The 21,514-nt window shown below is 40.7% G+C and overlaps 2 protein-coding genes across 3 annotated transcripts; both read right to left on the minus strand.

Annotated features, from left to right (window-relative positions):
- Positions 1-3,011: 3,011 nt before the first annotated feature.
- LOC115035828 (interferon-inducible GTPase 5-like) lies at positions 3,012-6,523 on the minus strand. Its single transcript, XM_029493850.1, has 3 exons — positions 6,386-6,523; positions 4,517-5,079; positions 3,012-4,027 (listed from the first exon to the last, which is right to left on the minus strand). The coding sequence occupies exons 2-3, from the start codon at positions 5,070-5,072 to the stop codon at positions 3,390-3,392; spliced, it is 1,194 nt and encodes a 397-aa protein (XP_029349710.1). The 5' UTR covers positions 5,073-5,079; positions 6,386-6,523; the 3' UTR covers positions 3,012-3,389.
- Positions 6,524-9,511: 2,988 nt separating this feature from the next.
- Positions 9,512-21,382, minus strand: mocs1 (molybdenum cofactor synthesis 1). 2 transcript variants are annotated; one of them, XM_029493601.1, is made up of 11 exons: positions 21,154-21,382; positions 19,904-20,015; positions 18,255-18,422; positions 16,483-16,647; positions 15,242-15,303; positions 13,818-13,929; positions 13,372-13,484; positions 12,297-12,407; positions 12,073-12,193; positions 11,921-11,968; positions 9,512-11,538 (listed from the first exon to the last, which is right to left on the minus strand). In XM_029493601.1, exons 1-11 carry the CDS (start codon positions 21,331-21,333, stop codon positions 10,424-10,426), a joined length of 2,307 nt encoding a protein of 768 aa, XP_029349461.1. In that variant the 5' UTR covers positions 21,334-21,382; the 3' UTR covers positions 9,512-10,423. The 2 variants fall into 2 exon arrangements, with proteins under 2 accessions (XP_029349461.1, XP_029349462.1); XM_029493602.1 differs by having other exon boundaries at positions 11,398-11,538; positions 11,906-11,968.
- Between the last annotated feature and the right edge of the window lie 132 nt (positions 21,383-21,514).

The raw sequence follows: 21,514 nt of genomic DNA on the forward strand, positions 1-21,514 counted from the left end.
ATTTAAGCTTTAGGTGCGACAGCCGACTGACTGTGTGTGGTTGCCGCAGTAACGGATGCTTGCTGCTCCTGGTGCTCAGGAAAATAAACAAGCTCTGGGGGCTTCACATCAAATGAAAGGAAGGATGAGTTTAAAACCAAACAGACTTAGCACGCATGAATCTTCATGTCATGACAACAGAGAGAGGGGAAAAACACTTACGTTCGTATGAGATATCCTGATGATCATGCTAACTGTAGCACAGTGTAGAGCTGTGCTCGTAGTCTGGGACTGGACGTTTATTTCATGACCAACTGGGAATTGTATACAATTGTGTTTAATTTTTGCGGTAATGATCAATAAGAAGTCATCAGGGTCACAAGTTTAGGAGTAATACTTCTCTCCAATTCCCAATGTTTTGAACTAATAACATTTCTGAATAGGCATCGGTCCCTCCTCTTACTGTGCTGGTGTGCTTGTAGTTTTTCCAAAACATGCCCAGAATAATCTGGAAGCTCACGGTTGGAAATAGACTAACTGGCGCCATCTTGTGGCGTCACACAGGTAACAGCAGTCACAAGCAGTCCAAAGTGTAAACAGAAACTCAGCCATCAGGTGTACTTCGATGTGCTCATGCAGCTTTAATCAGTTATTTCACAGACGCAGCACAGCTCGTCAGGTCTTCATTCCTTCAACTCCCCCACGAACAGAGAGAAGCTGGTGTCAGGTTAAGCAGCTGATGTGAGACAGAGGCAGAGAGGCTCTTTGAGGCCGCAAGTCTCACTCTGTAGAGATTAACTGATAAACCAAATAGATTTAAACTTTCAGACACTTTAATCAAATTCAGAAAAGTCCTAAGGTTGAAATGTCAATGATTACTTTGTCTCTAACCAGCATCCGATGTATATTTGAGCTGTTCTTTTTTCTAACCTCTGCTCCTTAATCTTTCAAGTTAATCAGTTACTATATCAGACTTTGGCAGACCCTTTAAACTCTTAATCCAGAGCTTTAACTCATATTGTAGTGCAGACTATTTACTGAGGGGTATTGCAACATTGTCAGTATTATTACATGTTTGTATTGTTACGTGTTACGTGTATCTTTATTTGGCCATTGACTGGCTGATTTTGGAGTGTAAAGATGGAATTAAGAGGAATGAAATTAGTAGCTTGTTCAATGCACTTTTTATTATGGGACATTTCCATTTGCAGCACCATGTTTAGGGATATCAAGCCTCTGAAATGATATGATATGGGTGCAGCCAATGAGTGGTGCAGAGAAAAACAGTGTGAAGAAGAAGAAAGACAGGAAAGGGAAGAGTGAGATCGGGCACTCCGGCTGGGCCGCTGGAAACACATCAATTTGTTGTATAGCAGAGATTGAATTAGTAGCGACATGCACAGAGAGAGGGGACACTGAACCGTGAGTGTGAAGAGTTTTAAAGCCAAGCTTTTCTGTCACCTACTCCGGTGTGTAAAAAAATAAAGGGGGTTGGGGTCGGGGGCCCTCTGTCTGTCAGATCATACACTTGGCATCGACCTGCATGCCTTAAACAGGGTGCACAAAGTGTGATGTGTTGACTTTAACCTTTGGTAGAAAACTGCTCGCAATATGGGACTCACCTGTTACACAATTCGTACTGCCTGAGAAAAGTTGCACCCAGTTTTAGAGGTTGTATAGTTGTGAGGAGTCAGTATTTTTATGGTTGGAAAAAAATATACTCCACAGAAAGATGTACAGTTGGAAAAAAGCATTTTGTACACCATTCTTGATGTTTGAGATTAGATTAAAAAAAGATTAAAACATTGAGGAATGTTCCATTTTCCTGTATATTGTACCTCTATTTATTTGCCTTATTTAGTTTGCTATATTTTGTATGTACACGCAACATTACAATAAAATGTTATATTAAAAATATGAATAATGAAACTGTGGTCTGTGTATGATGGATAGTTTGGAGACTTGTATAAGAATGAGATTCTTTTTTCATTTCCATAATTTTCTTTCATTTTTTTTTTATTTTTATTTTTTTCTTACCCTGTGACTTTTCTGGGGTTACAATAAACTTTCATCCCTGACAAGTGAAAAGTGATTCTTTTCTTTCTTGTCATTGGCTCAAGTCACTAGAAAGACCTGATAATGTGTACAGATACAGTAACAAAGAATGACCTCTGTATGTTGACACAAAGTAGGTAGCTCTTTGTCTCAAGTTGGACTCCTTGGTCTGTTGCTGAACTGTTGAATGAACTGGGGGTGAGTCGTGGTGCTTGAAAGCTTCATACCAGTATCGGGTCAAAGAGAATATCACTAATAAAAACAGAGAGGCCTTTCCAGTCTGAATATAGTATATCTGTCTGTACATGTGTTTTATAGGGGTGGATATAATTTTGTTGACATAATGTACTGTGGCCAGTGAAGAAGCTATTGGAATGCCACGCTTCCTGCAGTGGAGCATACAGTTTTATAGAAGATATACCATGAAAACTAAAATGTTATCAGTAACGGTGTTTCCGATTATAATCAACATGTTTGGTAAATTGACAGATCTTCACTGGGACCATCACTCATCATCTCCTACACACTCCAACAGGACACAATGACGCACTCTCTGAGTGTGTTAGGAGCACTTAGAAACTTTCTTTTGCATCCAATTATCTGATCAGCCAATCATATGACAGCACTGAAATGTATAAGCTTGTGCAAGTACACATCAGGAGGTACAGGTAGATTCATTTGCAAGGACATTAGCTTTGGTCAATGTGTTACTGCGTAAAGCATGTAAAGGTCCTGAAGATGTGATAAAGACAGATGGCATTCTGCTGAACCTCTCAATTTTCTCATAACTCACATAAACATTTAGGGGACAGGAACTGGTTTTGTTCTTCTGAACTAATGGCAGTGTCTGTCAAACCTCCACCTGCCCCCAGCAGAATCTATCAGTGCAGCCGTGTAGCCTTGTTTGTTGCTGTGGAGACCTCAGATCTCTGTATGAACGTGCCCACGAGGAAATAAAACCAAAACAGTGACAGTCCTGAGTTTTTCTTTTTTATTAGGATTTCAACAACCATTTAAATGTACATTTTCAATGAGGATGTCATTTTTATAAAGGTCATAATGTAACAATATATTTTCACTTCGTTTGTCCAACCCTTGACACTTAAATTTACAAAACAGTTCATTTCACTTCCTTTGGATGTTTTATTACTATGGTCATTTCAATCAGGTAAAATATGTTATTTAGACAGAACCCCTCACATTAACAGACATACTCCAACTATTTGGTTAAATGTGCAACTGGATTAGAAAAACTACGGTATGGATACAGTGCTGAATAATTATACTGCACTCAGGAAAATCATTGATACGCTCACTGTAGCGTACAATAACAGTTTGAATGCTTCATGATGGTATCACACTGTGGTGCTTAAACCCAATGCCTTGACAAATACTTTATGTGCATCATCAGCAAGCAGGTTTAAGAGTACATTCAGGGCATTGTAGGTGGTGATGGCAGAGAGGCCCATTGCTGTTGGGATTCCAATTATTGGAATGAATCTGGACATTTCTTCTGCTTCCATCAATGTAATAGTGCTTGAAGACAAGTACAGTGTATTCATGACAACCTCTTTGGTGATTTCCACTGCTGCCAGATGTGATGTCATCACTGATTTGAGTTCATCCAAATCCATATGTGCAGTATGAGCCAGACTTTTCAGAGATTCATTATCAAGCCCAAAGGTAACTTGGTATTTTTTGGTGGCATGAAGCAGACTGGCTATGTCAACAACAACAGAGAGCCCAGGGATTGGCACACCTGCAACAAGTGCAGACAGTAAGGCAATGTATTTAATTTCTGATTTTAGAGCTTCTTTCTTCCTCTCAATGATTGCACGGTTCTTAATGGGCAAAGCATACAACAGAACATTCCTCTTGTGAGCAGGAAGTTCTTTCTCTAAGGTCTCTTGTAGCTGATGGAAATCATACAGGTGGAGCTTAAAGCTGGACACCAGGAAGACCTGCGCAGACTCAAAACCTTGTTCTTGGAGGCCTGTGTCACAAAGAGAGCAGAGGTCAATATCGGCCGATGGAATTTGTATAAAACAAGAAAACAAAATTCCTGATGTCTGGATATACTTCACATTAATCCTCTCCCGACAACATAAAGACTAGTAGGCATGTGTAGAGTACACAACATTGTCCAGACACACCCTCATTGTGGGCTATGTCTGTGTTCATATGACTCGTTTTAAACCTGTTAACAGTGTAAACTCCTTCTGTCACATTTGGATGCCTGGTTCTTATTGATTCTTGCAGTTTCCTTAAGCTAATTGTTAGCAGCCTGGAATCATAGAATAGGTCAGTGCTCCACAATCAAGGTTGAGAAAAGTCAGATATTCGCAGTCCCATTCTACCACATTTACACATATACTGCCAATAATTTCACGAAATAAATAAAATTGCATTTTTTAGTTTGCCAATGTGACTGGATTGTTTTCAGTAGCAGTAATTCATAATTATTATATATAACTTCTCTTACCTTTGATGCAGTTGTCCCTGATTTTCTTCAGAGTGCTCTCTGCATTGAAATCTCTCTGACTTTGTTCCACACTATATAAATCTGTGTCCACCTTTGAGCGAACAAAGTAGAACCTTTTGCCCATCCTCTGAATCTCCTTAGCGAGCTTTACATCATTTTCTCTGAAGCGACCAGCTGAGATGATGATGAAGAAGTCAAACTTCTCAAACTCAACATGCTCCAGGTACTTGGCAGCTGGAAATTTGGTGGTACCAATGCCAGGGAGATCCCACAGTGTGACATTGGGATAGTGTGGATGGGGGTATGGTGTCACCTCTGAGGTGGTTTCTACACAATCAGTGGGGGCAGCCCTCTCATCACGTTGGTCAATGCCTCTAAAGGCATTAACGAAGGATGATTTACCAGAGCCAGACTCTCCTGTGATGCCGATATTTAGTGGAATTTCATCCTGTTTATCTAAATAATCCTGGATCTGTGCTGCTGCGACAGCAGCCCCCTCGTTTTGCAGCACCTTTCCGAATTCTTCAATTGCTAAATGTTCGTATGGATTTTCCATGGCACCCCTTCAAAAACAGAAAAAGAAGTTCACTTCAAAAGTTTTCTTTGTGTAATAAAATTTCTTATACATCAGTTGGGTTATTACCATTGATAGCAAAGACGTTTTTAGGATTTGGAAAGATCAGAGGGCTGAGGCCAGAACATCAGGGCCTGGGCTGTGTGCTCACTTTAAGTTTGGGCCAGTTCAGCACAGTACACTAAAACATGTTTTATGTCCCTCAAAGTGTATTTAACTTTTTTTCTCTTCTGTATTTTCAGCCCGAGTTCAGAAACCAGAAATAGGCAGTGCAGGCTTTGTATTTTTTTTTAGGCTACGCTGACAAGAGAAAATAAGACATGAATCTTTACCTTTCACTATGAAAGTATTTGTGATAATGTGATAACATACTGATTGTTTTCGCTACATCACCCATACAGTGATGAATATAATCTAACCTATAACCTACTGTACTGTTTTCCTCCTGGCTCGGTTCAGGATCCAGGGCTCGTTTCTAGTTCTTTGGGTCTGTGTAAAAACAGACTGTTCTCTGCATATTTGCTTAAAGATAATGAAATTCTGCGTTTTGCAGCTTCAACAATAGAAGAGTAAGAAACACTTTGAGGGGGGAAGAAAAGAAGAAAAAACAATGATCGGCATCATCATCATCATCATTAGACAGCTCTCCTCATATTACTGACTGAAGGAATGACACAATATCTACCAGCCTGAGAGGAGCTTCTAGCATGCTCAAGTTAACAACATAGTTATCTATCTTTATTTAGTATCTATCTATCTATCTATCTATCTATCTATCTATCTATCTATCTATCTATCAAAAAAAAAAAAAGAAATTGCAATTTCCCAGTCTGGGATAAATAAAGTATCTATCTATCTATCTATCTATCTAGTAGAGTTGGACACCTAAAGCTAACATTAGAGTTTGTGTCCAGCTGTTTGCTTTAAAGCTACAGCTGCACTGAGCGGTAACAACATAAGCATGTAGGTCTACCGTCTGACGTCAGAGGGGAACCTCAGAAAACTGCGTGATGCTTTTACAGGTGAGCTGATGGAAGATACGAACCCAGGTCTGCTTCTACTGAAAGGCTCTTTTCGGCAAATCAGGGAGGAAAAAACAAAAAGAGATGACGTGTCTAAAAAAAACACTCTGGGCTAAAGCTCTGCAGACGCAGGACTAACAACTGCCCTACTTGATACTATCATAGGAAAAAGGCACCAATCGAAAAATAAACAAGTGAATTCTTTTCCATTGCAGAGCACCATCACAAAAGCCACAGTGAAAGCTCCTATTTCATTTAACTTAAACGACTCACCGTATCGCTCAGTCTGACTTCTCTCCAGTTCTGCAGTACACTGAGACAGCTGAGGGTCTCCCCCAATCAGCCTCCGCCTTTTCTCTGCTCTGTCACTAAATCAGCTGCTTTCCGATAAATGGAGAAGGGAGGGAGTGTGAACGTCCCTGTGAGCCACGCCCCTGTTTGTCCTCCAAAGAATGGAGACAAGTCCACATTGCAGGAGCCACTTTGTTACATGTCCAATGCTGAATATCTTTTAAAGTAAATATAAATAATATGGTTGCCTTGTTTAAATGCAGTGTCTCTGAATGTGAGTAGTTGCTGGCCTTGTGATGGACAGGCGACGTAACAATTGTAGAGGACCAACAAATAGTCAGCATCACGATTTTAAGTGAAATTTTCTGTGAAATAAAATGCAAAAATTAGTATCCAAATCTAATTTACCCAAACTTTACAAAAAATGTAATATTTGTCAATATGTGAGACAACACTGTTGCTGTTGTGTTTTTAGAATCTTTTTTTTTTTTTACTGTACTTTCTACTTTCTACTTGTGATTAATGATCAACTTGTTTTCAACATTTTGTTTCTTTTCAAACGGTAATGTAAAGTTTTTGAGCCATTTTAAGAGTTTAAAACAGACTTTTATCATCACTGCGATAGTACTGTGGATCCCACACTTATCTCGGCTCAAGATAAGATTTCTATTTTTTTTTAAATCACAGCAGGTTTTAAACAATTCTCATCATTATATTGATGCAACATGGAGCCACAATATTCCACTTGATCAAGCTGATCACAGTCATTTCCAGAGGTGTTTTGTTTTTCTCACGTAAATAAAGAGATTACTGCACCATTAGTCATTCTCTAATCAGACCAGCTGAGACACCTCATTGGACCAAATGGGAAAATGAGTTGTACCTGCACAGCAGGTTTTTCTTTGTTACGCAATTTCTGCCAAGTTCCCAACACAACACAACAGCTCTGTCAACATTAGTTCACCTGAAAACAGGTCACAATAACAAGAAGCAACATTTCTTAAGTTGTCATTTGGTTTTGTGCAAGGATCAATGTGGATCTGAACATGTATCTGAAGAAAAATAAAGAGCTGGAAAAGTAGTGGATGTTCCTCTGTCATTATCATGCATGCCGATATTGTGCACTAGTAGGGGTAATTTGGAGATTGGCAATTCATATCAATGATTATGAAACTGATTTTTGATATCTAGAATTATTGAAGTAGTAAATTTCAGGGCACCACCCTGTTACCAGTGACCAATGTCCAAATTAGCAAGTAAATGTAAATAATATGGTTGCCTTATTTAAATGCAGTATAGTAAGTAGGTTTTGGATTTGTTTCCCGTGTTCTTCCGCCTCTATTTTATATGGTGTTGTGAACCACATTAACTTCGGTTTCTTACCTTGTAGGCTTCCTTTTGGATTTGCTGCTGTTTTACCTTTATTGTGTTTGTCTTTACTCTGTTTTTGTTAAATTTTGAGTTATTCTCTTGAATATTAAAATAATTGGGTTACGATATTTGTTAATTTGTTAATAATATTTAGATATTTTTAACATTTAAACTTTTTTTTTTTAGATTGTATTACGTCTTTTTGTTTTTTTCAGATATTGTAATTAATATATTTCTACCCCCATAATGATACTATGCTATTGATTTGACTTCATTTTGATTTGTTTATCTTTTCCTCTGTTGCAGCTCCAGTCCCTACCTGCTTGTTTTTTTATTATGTTTTGTTTTTTCCTAAATGAAGAATATTTGGTTTATTCAGAAAATACCTGTTTGTTGCCCCCTGTCTGTCCTGTTTCTGAAGCAAAACACCAGTTTCTTTTTACCGTCACCTTCTGAGGAAGTAATTCCTGGGGTTCAACACCCTGCCACAATTAACAATGAAACAAAGTGTATTAGTTATTCCTTGGAATGTTCAAACGTGAACATCTCATTCTGGCCTTCTCATGCCCTTGCACTGTTTGAAATGTAGACTTTGGCAGCTGCTGCTGGCCCTAAGTCTAATACTGGTGGAACAGCATGTCTGAGCATCACCAAAGTTAGCTGATGTAACCAGCTTAATGCTCCACTTTAGGGGAGAGTTAGCAACTAAAGCTAGCCTAATCTGGGCTTCTTCTTTTTTTTCATTCATTCAAATGCTATCATTATCTGATTGTTGGTCACGATGCATCGGTTATCTTAGTGACTGCTGTGAATAGGGCAGCTGACAACAAGGGAAAGACCATGTGACAGCTTGGATAGACAGCTGACAGGAGGCAAAGACCCCATAGGTGCTGCCGTGGGCTAGCAATCCGAGGTAGCAGTGGCAAGGCGTAACAGCCTTGTCACAACCAGCACGAGCTACAAGTCAGAAGGAAGATACCCCAAGGGTCAGCGAGAGCAGGGGTGGAAGATGACTCACAGGCAGACTACATGGTAACATTTAGTTGCTGAATCTGCTCGTGTAGCTTGTATTGCCTCCACCTCCTGCTCCCTCTATACTATCATGCCCCCTACCCGAACCAGGGTCTGTATCCCATCCCTACTTTTATCTCCACCTCTTCTATTTCTCCCCTCTACCCGAACCAGGGTCTGTATCCCCACCCCGCTTTCACTGGTGCAATTGGTGAGAGGTCAGAGTAGTTGACAGTAGTACTGTTTGAGATAGTTCTCTGTGTGAGGAGTGGTGATGGCTGGCATTAGGGGGTGATTCTGGGACGCCAGTGTTCACGGTCTAGCCTCCTGGAGGTGTTGTGGGCCTAACTAGACGAAACACCGACAAAAGGAGGTTCCCACCTGATGATCCCAAAGACATGATAGTTATCACCGCTCACTGGCCTAGTTGGATATTATCTGTAGGGCACATAGAGCAGGGTGAAAGTTTGTTGCTAGGAAAGTAAACACTGAGTCTGGTCTATTTTTTGTCGTACAAGTTTCTTGTGTTTTCTCTAAAAAGTGTAGCTTCTTCCGAATAGCCGAATAGCCAATGCCCGATGAAGCTTAATGCTATGCTGGGTGACAACACAAGCACTGATCCTATTCTGTTTACGAGTCCTGTGGAATCACAGTACAAACTTAAACCCTGACATTACAATCTGTTTCAAAATGGGAAAATAATGTTTCACAGGCTTCCAGTGATTTGCAGTTTGTATTTATTTGTTACAAAAATATCATTGCACTGAGCAGTTTGCCGTGTGAACATAATTGACTATTGCAATAATTACAAAAATAGCGATTTTCAGTCCTCCCTTGCCATTATGTTCGAACCGCTGGTCTACAGTGAAGACCAGGGAGGTTTATTCTGACAGTGACATGACAATGTGAAGAAGACCTAAATAAATGGTGCATCAGTTGTTTTCCAGGCATTTCATTCATATGAATCACTCAGTATACAAACACATAACAAACGTACAAATGTATCAAAGGAAGGAGCAGTTTTGCATCTTGGCAGTCCACTCAAAGCAGGGCCAGTTTCCAGCTCAGGACCCTAGGCTTCGTCTTAAAGGGAGTTGCAAAATTCATTTATACTCATTATCTTCCAGCAGACATCTTTCCTTTGGTCACTCAGAGTGCCAATGAAATACATGAGAGACACAACGACACAGCCATACGTGTATTCTTTCCACTTTTTGCATGTCTGTAAATTAAGAAATTAACCTTTGCCGGTGTTCAGATTATTTGCAAACTCAAACTATTCAGACGATGTGATTGATTAAGGAAGCCATCAGGAACCTGAACACTCCTAATCCTCAAGACACTTCAATGGCTTTTACTGTCTCATTTGTACAAGTTGCACAACACTATTGTGCTGTACAATAGGAGTAACAATAAAGGACTTGAATTTCAACTCAATTTGTGCGTTAACAAGTGACACAAAGTAACTTGTGGCAAAACGTCACTGGATCAAAGGCAAAACAGGGTGGGGGCAATCCTATGTGTAACAACCTTCAAATGATTTGAATGGCATCACTTTTAGTTAGAGGGAACATGATGTAGCTTGTAACTCATTCATTCTCAGTTTCCCCATGTCACAATTCTTGGCACCGGTGCTGGTCAAGGGTGACGATGAAAGTCCCTCTTCCCTCCAGTCTTACTGACCAGTTTAACATCTGTGATGATGAGATCATGGCTCACTGACTTGCACATGTCATAGACAGTCAGTGCTGCCACAGAAACGGCCGTCAGTGCCTCCATCTCAACTCCCGTTCGACCTGTAGTGCTGCACGTCGCTGTGATGACTGCTGCTTTCTGAAGCTCATCCAGGTCAAAGGTAACAGAGATGTGGTCCAAAGGGAGCGGGTGACAAAGTGGAATAAGTGCAGAAGTCTGCTTGGAAGCCATGATGCCAGCCAACTGTGCAACTGTTAAAGCATCACCCTTAGCCAGTTTGTTGTCTTGAAGCAGTCGGAAAGCAGTGGGGCCCAAGACGATAGTGGCGCAGGCCATGGCTGTTCGCCGTGTGGGAACTTTACCACCAACGTCCACCATGGTGGCTCGGCCCTGGGTGTCTGTGTGGGTCAAATGGGCTTCGGTAGTTTCATCAACATGAGTGTTGGACACATGTATGCCTGCCTGGGTCTCGTCACTCACAGATTGTATGAGTTTGCTGCTGGAGTCTTTGCTCGAACTCCGACTGTGACATAGTCTAACACTCTGATTCATTTTGGCAATCATTGGTGTGCAAAACATAGTTGTTCCTGAGGCCCTGAGGAAGGGGCTCTTCAAGGGATCAGGACCCCTCGCTTGTGCGTACTTCTGACAGTCTTCATTAACATTCTTCTTGTGATGTGTGCATGTATTAAAACTTGCAGTCTTAGTGTAACAACTGGAGAACTTGGGACATGTACCAAATTCAGAGGAGTAATGAGGCGGTACACTGTAGAGGCGGTCTGTTGCTTTAAGTTTCTGTTTGTCGATATGCGAACTAACATGGGGAGCCCCACAAATTGAGGTTCTAGAGTGGCCGATGGTGACTGCCTGTGATGAAGTGGTGCATTCTGGAAGGCACAAAAAGCCCTCTCTAAGCAGGGCCGTCCTGCTAGCTGAAGGCATGTGAGGAGCTGCTGTCAGAGAGAGGAATGTGTCGCTTGGAAGCTGAGAAATAATGTGGAAATTCCTCTGGCTGTCTACTGACCTTGGCAGACACAAAACCTTCTGGGATATGGAGCCTGTTGGACAAAACAAAAACAGTGAAGAGCATATGCCTACACTGAATTATTCACAGGGTCCAGGAAAAAGGTTAGCCATGGTGGCTGTTCAGTTCAAATGGAAATGCATTTATAAGATGCACAATTAACACATTTAATAGTATTCCAGAATGATCTATCAACGCATATTCAGTAAATGGTCTCCATGATATATATGACGTGTCATGTATTTAGTGTAAATTGTCACATGACCAGAACTGTGTACATCCTGGTTGAACCAATATGCTGGGATTAGAGAAGGAATGTGGTGGTAGAGACTATGATGATCAAATCACCACAGTTAAATTAGGTAGGGCAGCAGAACTGAGTGTGAAAGATTTGTACGTACAGCCATGTCACCCACCAATGAGGATCATAGGCCTGTTCTTCATCTGGGAGATACTGAACATGCCTGAGAAACACAGAGCAAGAAATTACATTCAAGCAGAACTTCCTGCTCAGGAATCTGAGAGTACACCCTACAAATGATGTGTTGTATATGTATAACAAATCTACCTGCATGCTGTTTCTTCTTCCTTCGCACAGCTGCTCCAATGATTTGCAGTAACTCTTCCTCTGATGCCCCAGAACGCAGGACATCTCTGAGGGATACTTCTGAGTTACCAAACAAACACACCTGAGAGAAGACAGACAGGGGAGCAGATAAGACGCTAAAAAGAGGAGAATTGGTGGTTATAAAAAGAGCATTTAACAGCTCCTACAAAGGACAACAACATTACCTTGAGGTTGCCATCTGCAGTGATACGCAAGCGGTTGCAGGAACCACAGAAATGGTCAGACATGGAGGTGATGAAGCCTAGTTGACCTTTGAAGCCTTGAACTTTATATATCTGTTACAAAGCAGAGTAGAGTGTTAAACCATTACCCTTGAGGGTTAAAATTGTTTAATAGTTTCAAGCCTTCAAAACATTGACAAGAGCCTGATCTGGCTCAAAGATGTTTATCCGCAGACCTGGCCATGACAAGATTTATGAATGTTACTATGAGTTTTCTGTTGGCTAGCCAATCAATTAAATTGTTCCATAATATATCATCTTTGCCTGAGTTCCAGTAAGAGAAAACTAATATCTTCAATTCATGGTCATATTGAACATTAGATTGTGACTACAGTGACTGTGGCAGTTTAAGTATTGTTGCTTAAGATGGGAACCCCCTTCTGATAACAGTTTTGCATCCTCTAATAGTTCCTTTCTGTTTAAGTATTCAACATACACCAAGCTGAAGTTGTCCCAAACTGGTTTTGAGGAAAATGAGGGTCACCAGATCTGAATCCAGTAATAAAAGCCTCTGGGATGTGTTAGAACTGCAGCATGCAGTGGGCTAAATGCATGGACTAAAAAGGCTTCTAATGTCATGGGAAAAATCACACACAAAAACACTAAGGCTGGTTTGAAAGCAAAGGTAGGCTATAACCAGTATTAGTATGATGTGTACAATCATGAAGTTGGAGACACTGAGGGCAGGCGGTTAGCACTGTTGCCCCATAACAAGAGGGTTTAAGGTTCGATTCCTTTCTGTGTAGAGTTTGCATATTCTGCCTGTGCCTGCATGGGTTTCGTCCCACCGTCCAAAGACATGCAAGTTTAGGTTAATTGGTGACTAAACTGTCCGTAGGTCTGAGTCTGAGTGTAAGGGGTTGTTGGTCTCTGTCTGCCTCTGTGTGTTGGCCCTGCGGTGGACTGATGACCTGTCCAGGGTGTACTTTGTCCGCACCCAATGTGAGCTGGGATTGGCTCCAGCACCACCTGCAACCCAGAAACGGATAAGCAGTAGAAGATGAATGGAGACACTGACCTTGGCTGTGTCTGTATGTCCAGATTGAAGCAATTCCAGATTAGGCCACTGTTGTCGGATGCAGTCCAGCATCTCCTGGTAACTCACCATCTTCTTAAAGTTCCACTTATTGCCTGCAGGAACAAGAGGAGGCAGTGTGGGTCAGTCTAGGGTGAGGCATACTGAAAGCACAACTAAACAGACCATAAATACTTCACCTATGTAAGGGACAGAAATTGTAATTTTAAAAGAATGCAATCAGCATAAAACCAAGCTGTTCTGAAGGGCTAAAAACATATTATTCCAGTGTAAAACACTGAGAAGAATTCAATTTTAATAATGTTATTTGATTCGTCATTCCATTTTTCAAAAGAATAAATAATGTGCAGTATGAAAGTGGCCCAGTAATTAGATTTGAATTTCTTTTTCAGATAATAACAAAAGACTGAGTGGAAACGATCACTTACCATCAAAAGGCATATATTCAATGAAACGCACTTCCAGAGGCTTCTTCTCCGTCAGTGCCACAAAATCCAGCAGCTCATCCTCATTGAGGCCTCGCATTACAACACAGTTGACCTCCAGAGGGCAGCACACAACAGTAAACCAGTGATCATTAAATAATATAACCATCTGCAGTTACATCTTCACTATTAGGATACCATTGAAACAGACGCACATTTTTGAATCTGGACAATATTTTTAATGTCAAGCTGAAATCCCATGTGGTTCTTTTCAGCAGGAGAAAATGTCCTGTTGAAAATGTTTTGCTGGTCTGGTCTCATGGGGCAGAACAGCAGCATAGTGATTAGCACTGTTGCCCCACAACAAGAAGTTTGTGGGTTCGATTCCCAGGCCTGGGCCCTAAATTACCTGTAGATGTGAATATGAATGTTGGTTCATCTCTGTATGTTGGCCTTGCTAAGGACCGGGGACCTGTTCTGGCTACACCCCACGCTCCATTCATGTGAGCAAGGATTGGCTCCAGCATGGCCCGTAACCCGGAAACGGATAAGCGGTAGAAGATGAATGAATGAATGGTCTCATAGAAGCTCATTTGAGCTGTTTTCAAGAGAGCTGCATGAACTTTGATGACTTTTTATCAGGACAGATTCTGGCGAATTCAACCAGTTTGAGAAGTAAGGGTGGCAACATGAGGGTGATCAAATTTCAGTACTGACGGTTGTATATTACTACCAAGTCAAAACACCCTTATGTATCGAATTAGTACTGTATGACAAGTGCTGTTTATGTTACTTATTATGTTTCTTGTTTTTTATTTTGATGTTCTTTTTGATCCAGATCTACATACTTTCTGCCTGTTTCTGATTATCTTAAAGGTAAACTCAGTAGAAGGGATTTACACATCAGATATATAAGTAGTAGTAGACTTCACTCAAGGATTTGAGGACTTTAGAAAGGATCACAATTAGAATGGTAAATGGGAGTGGTACTGTGTTAATTTTGGGAGACATCTTTGGTTGTCTTCTACATCTGAACCATCCCTTTACTGGTCTCCAGTCACTCACATTATGTTGATAGTTTTCCTTTAGTTTCAATGGAGTGCAATAAAGCTGTTATCACCAGCACTCTTTGCCTGGAGATGTTTACCAGTAGGAGGATGCCAATGCTAATGACAAAAACGTTCAAAATTTAAAAATCATGATTCAGTTTATGAGGTGTTAGTTGGTACTGGCAATGCTCTTTAAAACAACCAATAGAATGAGAACCGTTTCAATGGAAAAACGTCTTAACCATTTCTTATATATTTCTTTATATATATATATATATATATATATATATATATATATATATATATATATATATATATATATATATATAATATAATATATATATATAAACACACATTGTACAAAAATGGATGAAGTACCTTGACTGGGTTGTAGCCCATCTCAATAGCCTTATCAATGCCCTCCATGACCTTGTGGAAGCCTGGAGGGTGGGGTAAAAAAAAAAAAAAAGAAAATTATGATGAAAGGTTGAAACTTAATAATTATAACTGGCAATTAAATTAATGTGGACATGTTCTGCATATAAATACTAACAATACCACACTATCTTACCTACTTTTACTAACTAAATAATAAACACCAGTCTGGAGTATGCATGTTCGTGCTGTGCCTCCTGCTGCGTTCACACGCGGTTTAAGGAAATTGGTGAGCCTGGGTAAATGTGGTTGTTTATTTGTATGTATATATATGTGTGTGTGTGTGTGTACCCCATCTCTCGCCATATGTCGACTGGGGAAAGGACATATCCAATGTTTTAACGATATATTGAATCATACAGCAGGTTTGTGAAACATCTGTTTCAGCTTCACACACCTTCAAGTGTCACCAACAACAGCTTTGCTCTCTCTGTTTACTGCCTTTTAAGAGCTGAGTAGCTCCAATCCAGAGATATGTAAACAGCTACAACTAATCCCTCAGCTGGAGCAAGAGCTTTTCAACAACACACTGCCAATGTCACGCTCATCTTTTGTCTTCATCTGCACAAAAGCCACAAATCCAGACAGACTCTTGCTGGCTGGTGTTCTGAAGGAGGTGAGGCTTAAGTCTAGTCTTCTAGGATTCTAGAGGACTAGGATGTCTAAGAGACAGGATTTCATTAAGGCTATTCCTACAGCAATGCTTGCTGAACCTTTTCCTGAAATTAGGTGTTGTTGAACGGAGTTGGCTCAGAAGGAGATTTTTTTTTTTTTTTTAGCCAATAACCCCTTGGTTCTTTTTCAGTCCATCTGTCTGGCCTCCATGAGCCAACCACCCAGAGCTCTGCCCTGCTGTAACCCCCAGACCAGTCTATGTGTGTGTAGACCTAACAACCACAGGGACATATTAAACAGTAGTATTCATTCAAGCAGTCGATACACACAAGCAGAACCTAACTGCAGCCAATGAGACATTTTTTTAGAGAATGAGAGCCATCAAAAAACAACTGCGGATTAACATAAAAAAATGTAACATTAACAGAGCACAAAGGACAAAAATCCAACTAGATATTTTTGTTGTCCCTACAATATTTAATATATCTTGCTGCAGACTGTTGATCTGTGACACTTGTCAACTTCCTTCATATCTTGCAGCTATTTTTGAGTAAAATTCTTTTCCCTACCTTTACGCCTGACAATAAACTCAAACTTGGCAGGAACCAGTGAATCCAGGCTGATGTTAATCAGGTCAAGGCCAGCATCTTTCAGCTTGGGCAGAAGCTTGGCCAAGCTCATGCCATTGGTAGTTATCGCAATGGTTTTCAGGCCCTCCAACTTCCTCAGCTCCGCTGGATTGGGAAAACAGCGACGAGGAAAAGGAAAGAGGCACAGGAGAGTGAGCTACACAGACAAACAAACTGTGATGAAGCATAAGGGTTTGTACAAGATATCCCCCAGGAATGCTCAAATTAGAGATGCTGCAGTGGTACAAGATGATTTAAAAAAAAAAAAAACATAGTGAAAAAGACTGAAGGCTACAAGCCAGATGGATGATGGCTGTGGCAAATATTGTGTTTTCTCAGTTTGAATTCCCAGTATAACTTTGAATTTTGAAATGTATTGTTTTGATGGTCTCCAAACAGCATATGCATCAAAATAGGTGTGGTGTTGTTAACTGAACTGAGAAGAATAATGTAAGATTATTAATATGTGAGCACTTTCAGACTTAAGTGTGAAAGATTCAATATGAAATATGGTTCATCCAGTGATTCTTGGAGGGAAAGTTATAGACGAGAGAAAAGAGCTATGGGGGTGTTTGTGTATATATATATATATATATAGCTATATAGCTATAGCTGATTTAAGCTATGAAAGCTGCGTGTGAGTTGCCATATCTTTTAGACACTTTCATCTTTTGATCCCTGGGATTATGTAATTACAGTTTTGACATCATGCATGTTTTTATAAGTTGATCGTTTAGTGAATTAATTACTTTGACCACTCTTTCTTTGGACTGGTAACAAATATTCTTTGGAAGCATGACACACAAACAAGTCCATCCTTCACCTCTGAGTGACTTTAAGTTTGTTTTTATGAAGTCACTATCAAGACTATTTGTGGCTGGCAACCACTGAGAGTTAAAGAGCAAACATAGTCTTTTCAGACAATTGATCAAAACACTGGAAATAAATAAAACATAAATAGATAGACTTTAAACTTGATTTTGATTTCTTTAAACTGATGGATGCAAAATGTTTCCTTAAAAACTATTCCTAGATCAGTCAAAACTTTACTAGCTAACAAATTTCTGAGGTTACACTGCTGCAGCTCAGTTTAGTAAACCATGTGCTGAAAGTGGCTGCTTGTTGCTATAACCTTCATGACAACTATAAATTCACAAATGGTTGGCTTCAGACACTGTGGGTGATTGTCAACAGGAAAAGAAACATTAAATGCATATATACATATAAAACTTTTTCGAAATGTATCATACAGCTGCATCTCTGAGACACATGTTCAAATAAAAATATTGCTCATACATGTGCAGTATATCTAAAATTTGGATATGGGTTGCGCCTAATGAACATGTCTTTGGCCAGCTTTAATTAGGGTGATGAGAGATAACAGGAATGGCCCATCACATGACAGTGATGATTGAGTATCTTTATGAGGGTGTAAGCAGCCTATTGTGCTACAGACCATGTTCAATGCGGTCACACCACATCGCTTTGCTCACTCATGTCATACTGTATTGTTGCTGTCGAGCACGAGCGAATTCCTATGACACCAAGAAGTAATTATTGCAGTTAGCCATGTGACTCTCCATGTCCTCTAGATTTATGGGAATTGATATACCCATGTTTCTACATAAGTGAGTCAGAGCTGATGTGAGAGCACCATTATACAAATTGAAATAACCAGCCCTGAGCAAAAGCATATTTTATTTGTTTCTTACCAATGATATCCACCACATCAGGTCTGATTAGGGGCTCTCCTCCAGTGAGGCGGATTTTGTCCACCCCCTCTTGGATGAAGAGGCGTGCCAGGGTCAGTATTTCAGAGGTGGTCAGCAGCTGGGCCCGTGGTGTAAGCTTTACCCCCTCCTCTGGCATACAATACTGACCTGAAGATGAGAAGACGCTTAAAATATTAAAAAAGGTATGAAAGATGCAATCTGCTTATCAACTAATGCCTTTATTACATATTGTCATGATCTCTTCTATTCTTCAGGAGGTGATGTTCTGATGGATCCTGGATTATTTGAAATACCAACCCTAACCCTAACCTGGACAGGTTGCCAGTCCATCACAGGGCCAACACACAGAGACAGACAGAGACCAACAACCACTCACACTCACACCCAGACCAACGGACAATTAAGCCAAACACAATGTCTTTGGACGGTGGGGGGAAACCCACACAGCAACAAGCTAACGCCACACAGAAAGGCCCCATGCTGAGAACCGAACCCGCAACCTTCTCATTGTGGGGCAGCAGCACTTACCATGATCTATGATGTACCATCTAATTATAAATGTGGAAATAGTTGAGTTGGTTATGGACCAAAGTGGCTGACCAATAAATCAGGTCTGCACATTCAAGTATCTTGCCATTCATGTAGACAGCGCATTCAGCTGGAAGGCCCAAGCTGAAAGTTTGTGTTCTTGTGTATAGATACTAACACCTACACACACACACACACACACAGGGCAGAGGTTGACCAGGGGAATATGGGTTTTATTCTAATAGAGTCTACAAGTACCTGAAGGATTATTTCAAGTCAGGTATGGGATGGGATGCCAGCATGGTATTGCTTGTCTGGTAATGCACACCATGGATTCTATGGTGAGAACTGAACAGAAAAGCCATTCTAAAAATAGATTTGGGCCTACTTGATACTTAAGGGGTTGAGCAATATTTAAATGATGTTCTCATCACGTCTTGTCCCTGAATATGCAATATGTATAATTTGTGGTTTTGTATGTGCTTTTTCTATGTTCTGAGCCTGTTCTGCCTGAGGTTTCAGCCTCTTAAAGGAAGTTTTTACCTGCCACTGTTGCGAAGTGGAGACAGCCTCCAATAATTATGGAGGTGGGCATGGTTTGGGCATCAGGTGTAGGAGAGGGAGGCAGGGCAGGACAGGCTTTGCAGGAGCAACGCCCGGTGAGTTGACTAATGCACCTCTCTTTGTGCCTGCAATACTGCCTGGACTGGAGAGCACATGGACAGACTGGTGGAGGCTAAGGACCAAGCAGTTTTGTTGCCAGTATTTTGTGTTTGATCGCTGAGCTCGGCATTTCTGCCATCTTTGCTGGGGAGAACCTCAGTGGCAGTGAACCTGCTGCAATTATTTCTCTACACAATTTTGTATATAATAATTTTGCATGCAATTCCATTAAAATTAAAAGCCTTGAGCAAAAAACTAAGAATTAATCATGTCCTTGAATTATGCTCTTACAAATGTGCCCGAATAAACCCATATCCATATCAAGTTGCCTCCTCTTTCTGTAGTTAAGGTGTCTAGTGGCTGGATATTCACTAGGGTGAACAAATTATGATCGCTAAGTGAGTCCTTATTACTTTACAATGGGAACTTCTACTCACAGCGCAGGTTGCACTTCTCTGTGAGGGACATGCGTAGGTAGTTGTGCCGCCGGCCAAAGCTGTCAGTCAAGAATGCAGAAAAAGGTAGTATGCCGTTTTCTTTTACCCTCTCCTTGGGATAAGGACAACACAAAAAATACACTTTGGAACAGACATAATGAAATAGAAATAACTGACAATGAGTACAGTCACACCGTCATGCTCATTTGGATTATTTTCTTATTCATGCTCAAAATAATCTACCTAAATCCTAAAGATACCTAAACCTTATACTGCATCTGTTTCTGAATGAATTATAATTTTTTGCAGGACATTGATAACTTGCATTGCATTTTCATTAGACAAAGGATGCATGATAATTCTGAAATAGCAGAATTTAGGTAAAAAGCATGAATCAGTCACATGGAATTCCTCACATGGCTATGTAGAAAGCTTATGACCTTTGACCAGAAGGCTGCTGTTATGTCAGAAGACATCAGCACAAAAGGTGAGCATGTGACTCCGTGGTATATTAGACACTGTAAACTAATTCGCTGTGCCCAGTCTAACTCTGAATCTCAATGGACACCCTTTTACACTCCTTTGGATAAAATAAATAAAATCCAAAAAAGGTTAATAGTGTAATTAAATGTATCCTCTTTGTAGGATTGGAGGAAAGACCTCAACGATAGCCCTTTTACTTCTCAGAAATGTCTAAAGAAAAGCATTAGAAATGTATCCTTAGTTGAACTTATTTCCTACCTGACAACTTGAAAGCGCAATGAGCATCAGATTACAAAGGCTGTTGAATATCTCGCATAATGTGAGAGAATGACAACTTGAGGTTGAGTAAAGCTAAAATTGTGCTCTGCCAATCAAGAAATAGGCCTACCGAACAGTACAACAGGACAGAGTTTCATAAGGAAATCAAGTTTGCTAGATAAAAGTAAAGAAATAAATAAAAACAAGTGTAAGACATGTGATGGTCTCTACGCCTGTGATTCAATCACAGGAATTTTTGAATTTGAATTATTTATATAGGTATTGATTAACCAGTTGAATTGTCAATAGTCTGATAAATTCACTGGATAAAGTGATGTAAACGTGTTATTTGTAGGCGTCCATCCCCGCTGTGATCAGTATCTAGTTGGCTTAATGTTTAGCACCTAACCGAGCTCAGCCGGCACAAGCTGCCCGTCAGCTAACAGGTCCGGTAGCTAGCCGTGATCGGACACCTCCAAGTGGAAGTGGTGGTCATGCTGGGTATTTACCTGTGTCGACCCGGACCTGTCAAAGTAAGAAGCCGCTACAGTGGAGTCCCCGAGCTCGTCCTCGTTTTCCCTGTGCGTAGCGCCGGAAAACAGCCTCTGGAAGCTCCCGCTGACTTTTCTGAAACGTGTCAAAGTGTTGTGTTTGTCAAACAGCCGACCCAGCGTGGCGATGGCAGCCATAGCGTCGGCTCAGGATTCCGGAGCGTGTTTAAGTTATCACGCCGCCGGTCTTGGACTCCTTTCCTGTAAACAACTCAGAGCCCGGCCGGTTGGCGGAGAGTCGGGGGCGGAGTCGCGTCAACCCGTCGGGCCCGATGGGCATCGGGGCTGATGGGTAGTGTAGTCGGCAGGAGGGCCTTAG

This window comes from Echeneis naucrates, chromosome 22 (genome assembly GCF_900963305.1).
Source record: "Echeneis naucrates chromosome 22, fEcheNa1.1, whole genome shotgun sequence".
Classification (NCBI taxonomy): Eukaryota; Metazoa; Chordata; class Actinopteri; order Carangiformes; family Echeneidae; genus Echeneis; species Echeneis naucrates.

Coding starts and splice junctions, on each gene's coding strand:
- LOC115035828 (XM_029493850.1), bottom strand. CDS start 5,072: ATGGAAAATCCATACGAACATTTAGCAATTGAAGAATTCGGAAAGGTG. Junction 4,028..4,516: donor CAGGGACAACTGCATCAAAG/GTAAGAGAAGTT, acceptor TTTGTGACACAG/GCCTCCAAGAACAAGGTTTT.
- mocs1 (XM_029493601.1), bottom strand. CDS start 21,333: ATGGCTGCCATCGCCACGCTGGGTCGGCTGTTTGACAAACACAACACT. Junction 20,016..21,153: donor ACAGGTCCGGGTCGACACAG/GTAAATACCCAG, acceptor CCTTATCCCAAG/GAGAGGGTAAAAGAAAACGG. Junction 11,539..11,920: donor CAGGCCTATGATCCTCATTG/GTGGGTGACATG, acceptor TTTGTCCAACAG/GCTCCATATCCCAGAAGGTT.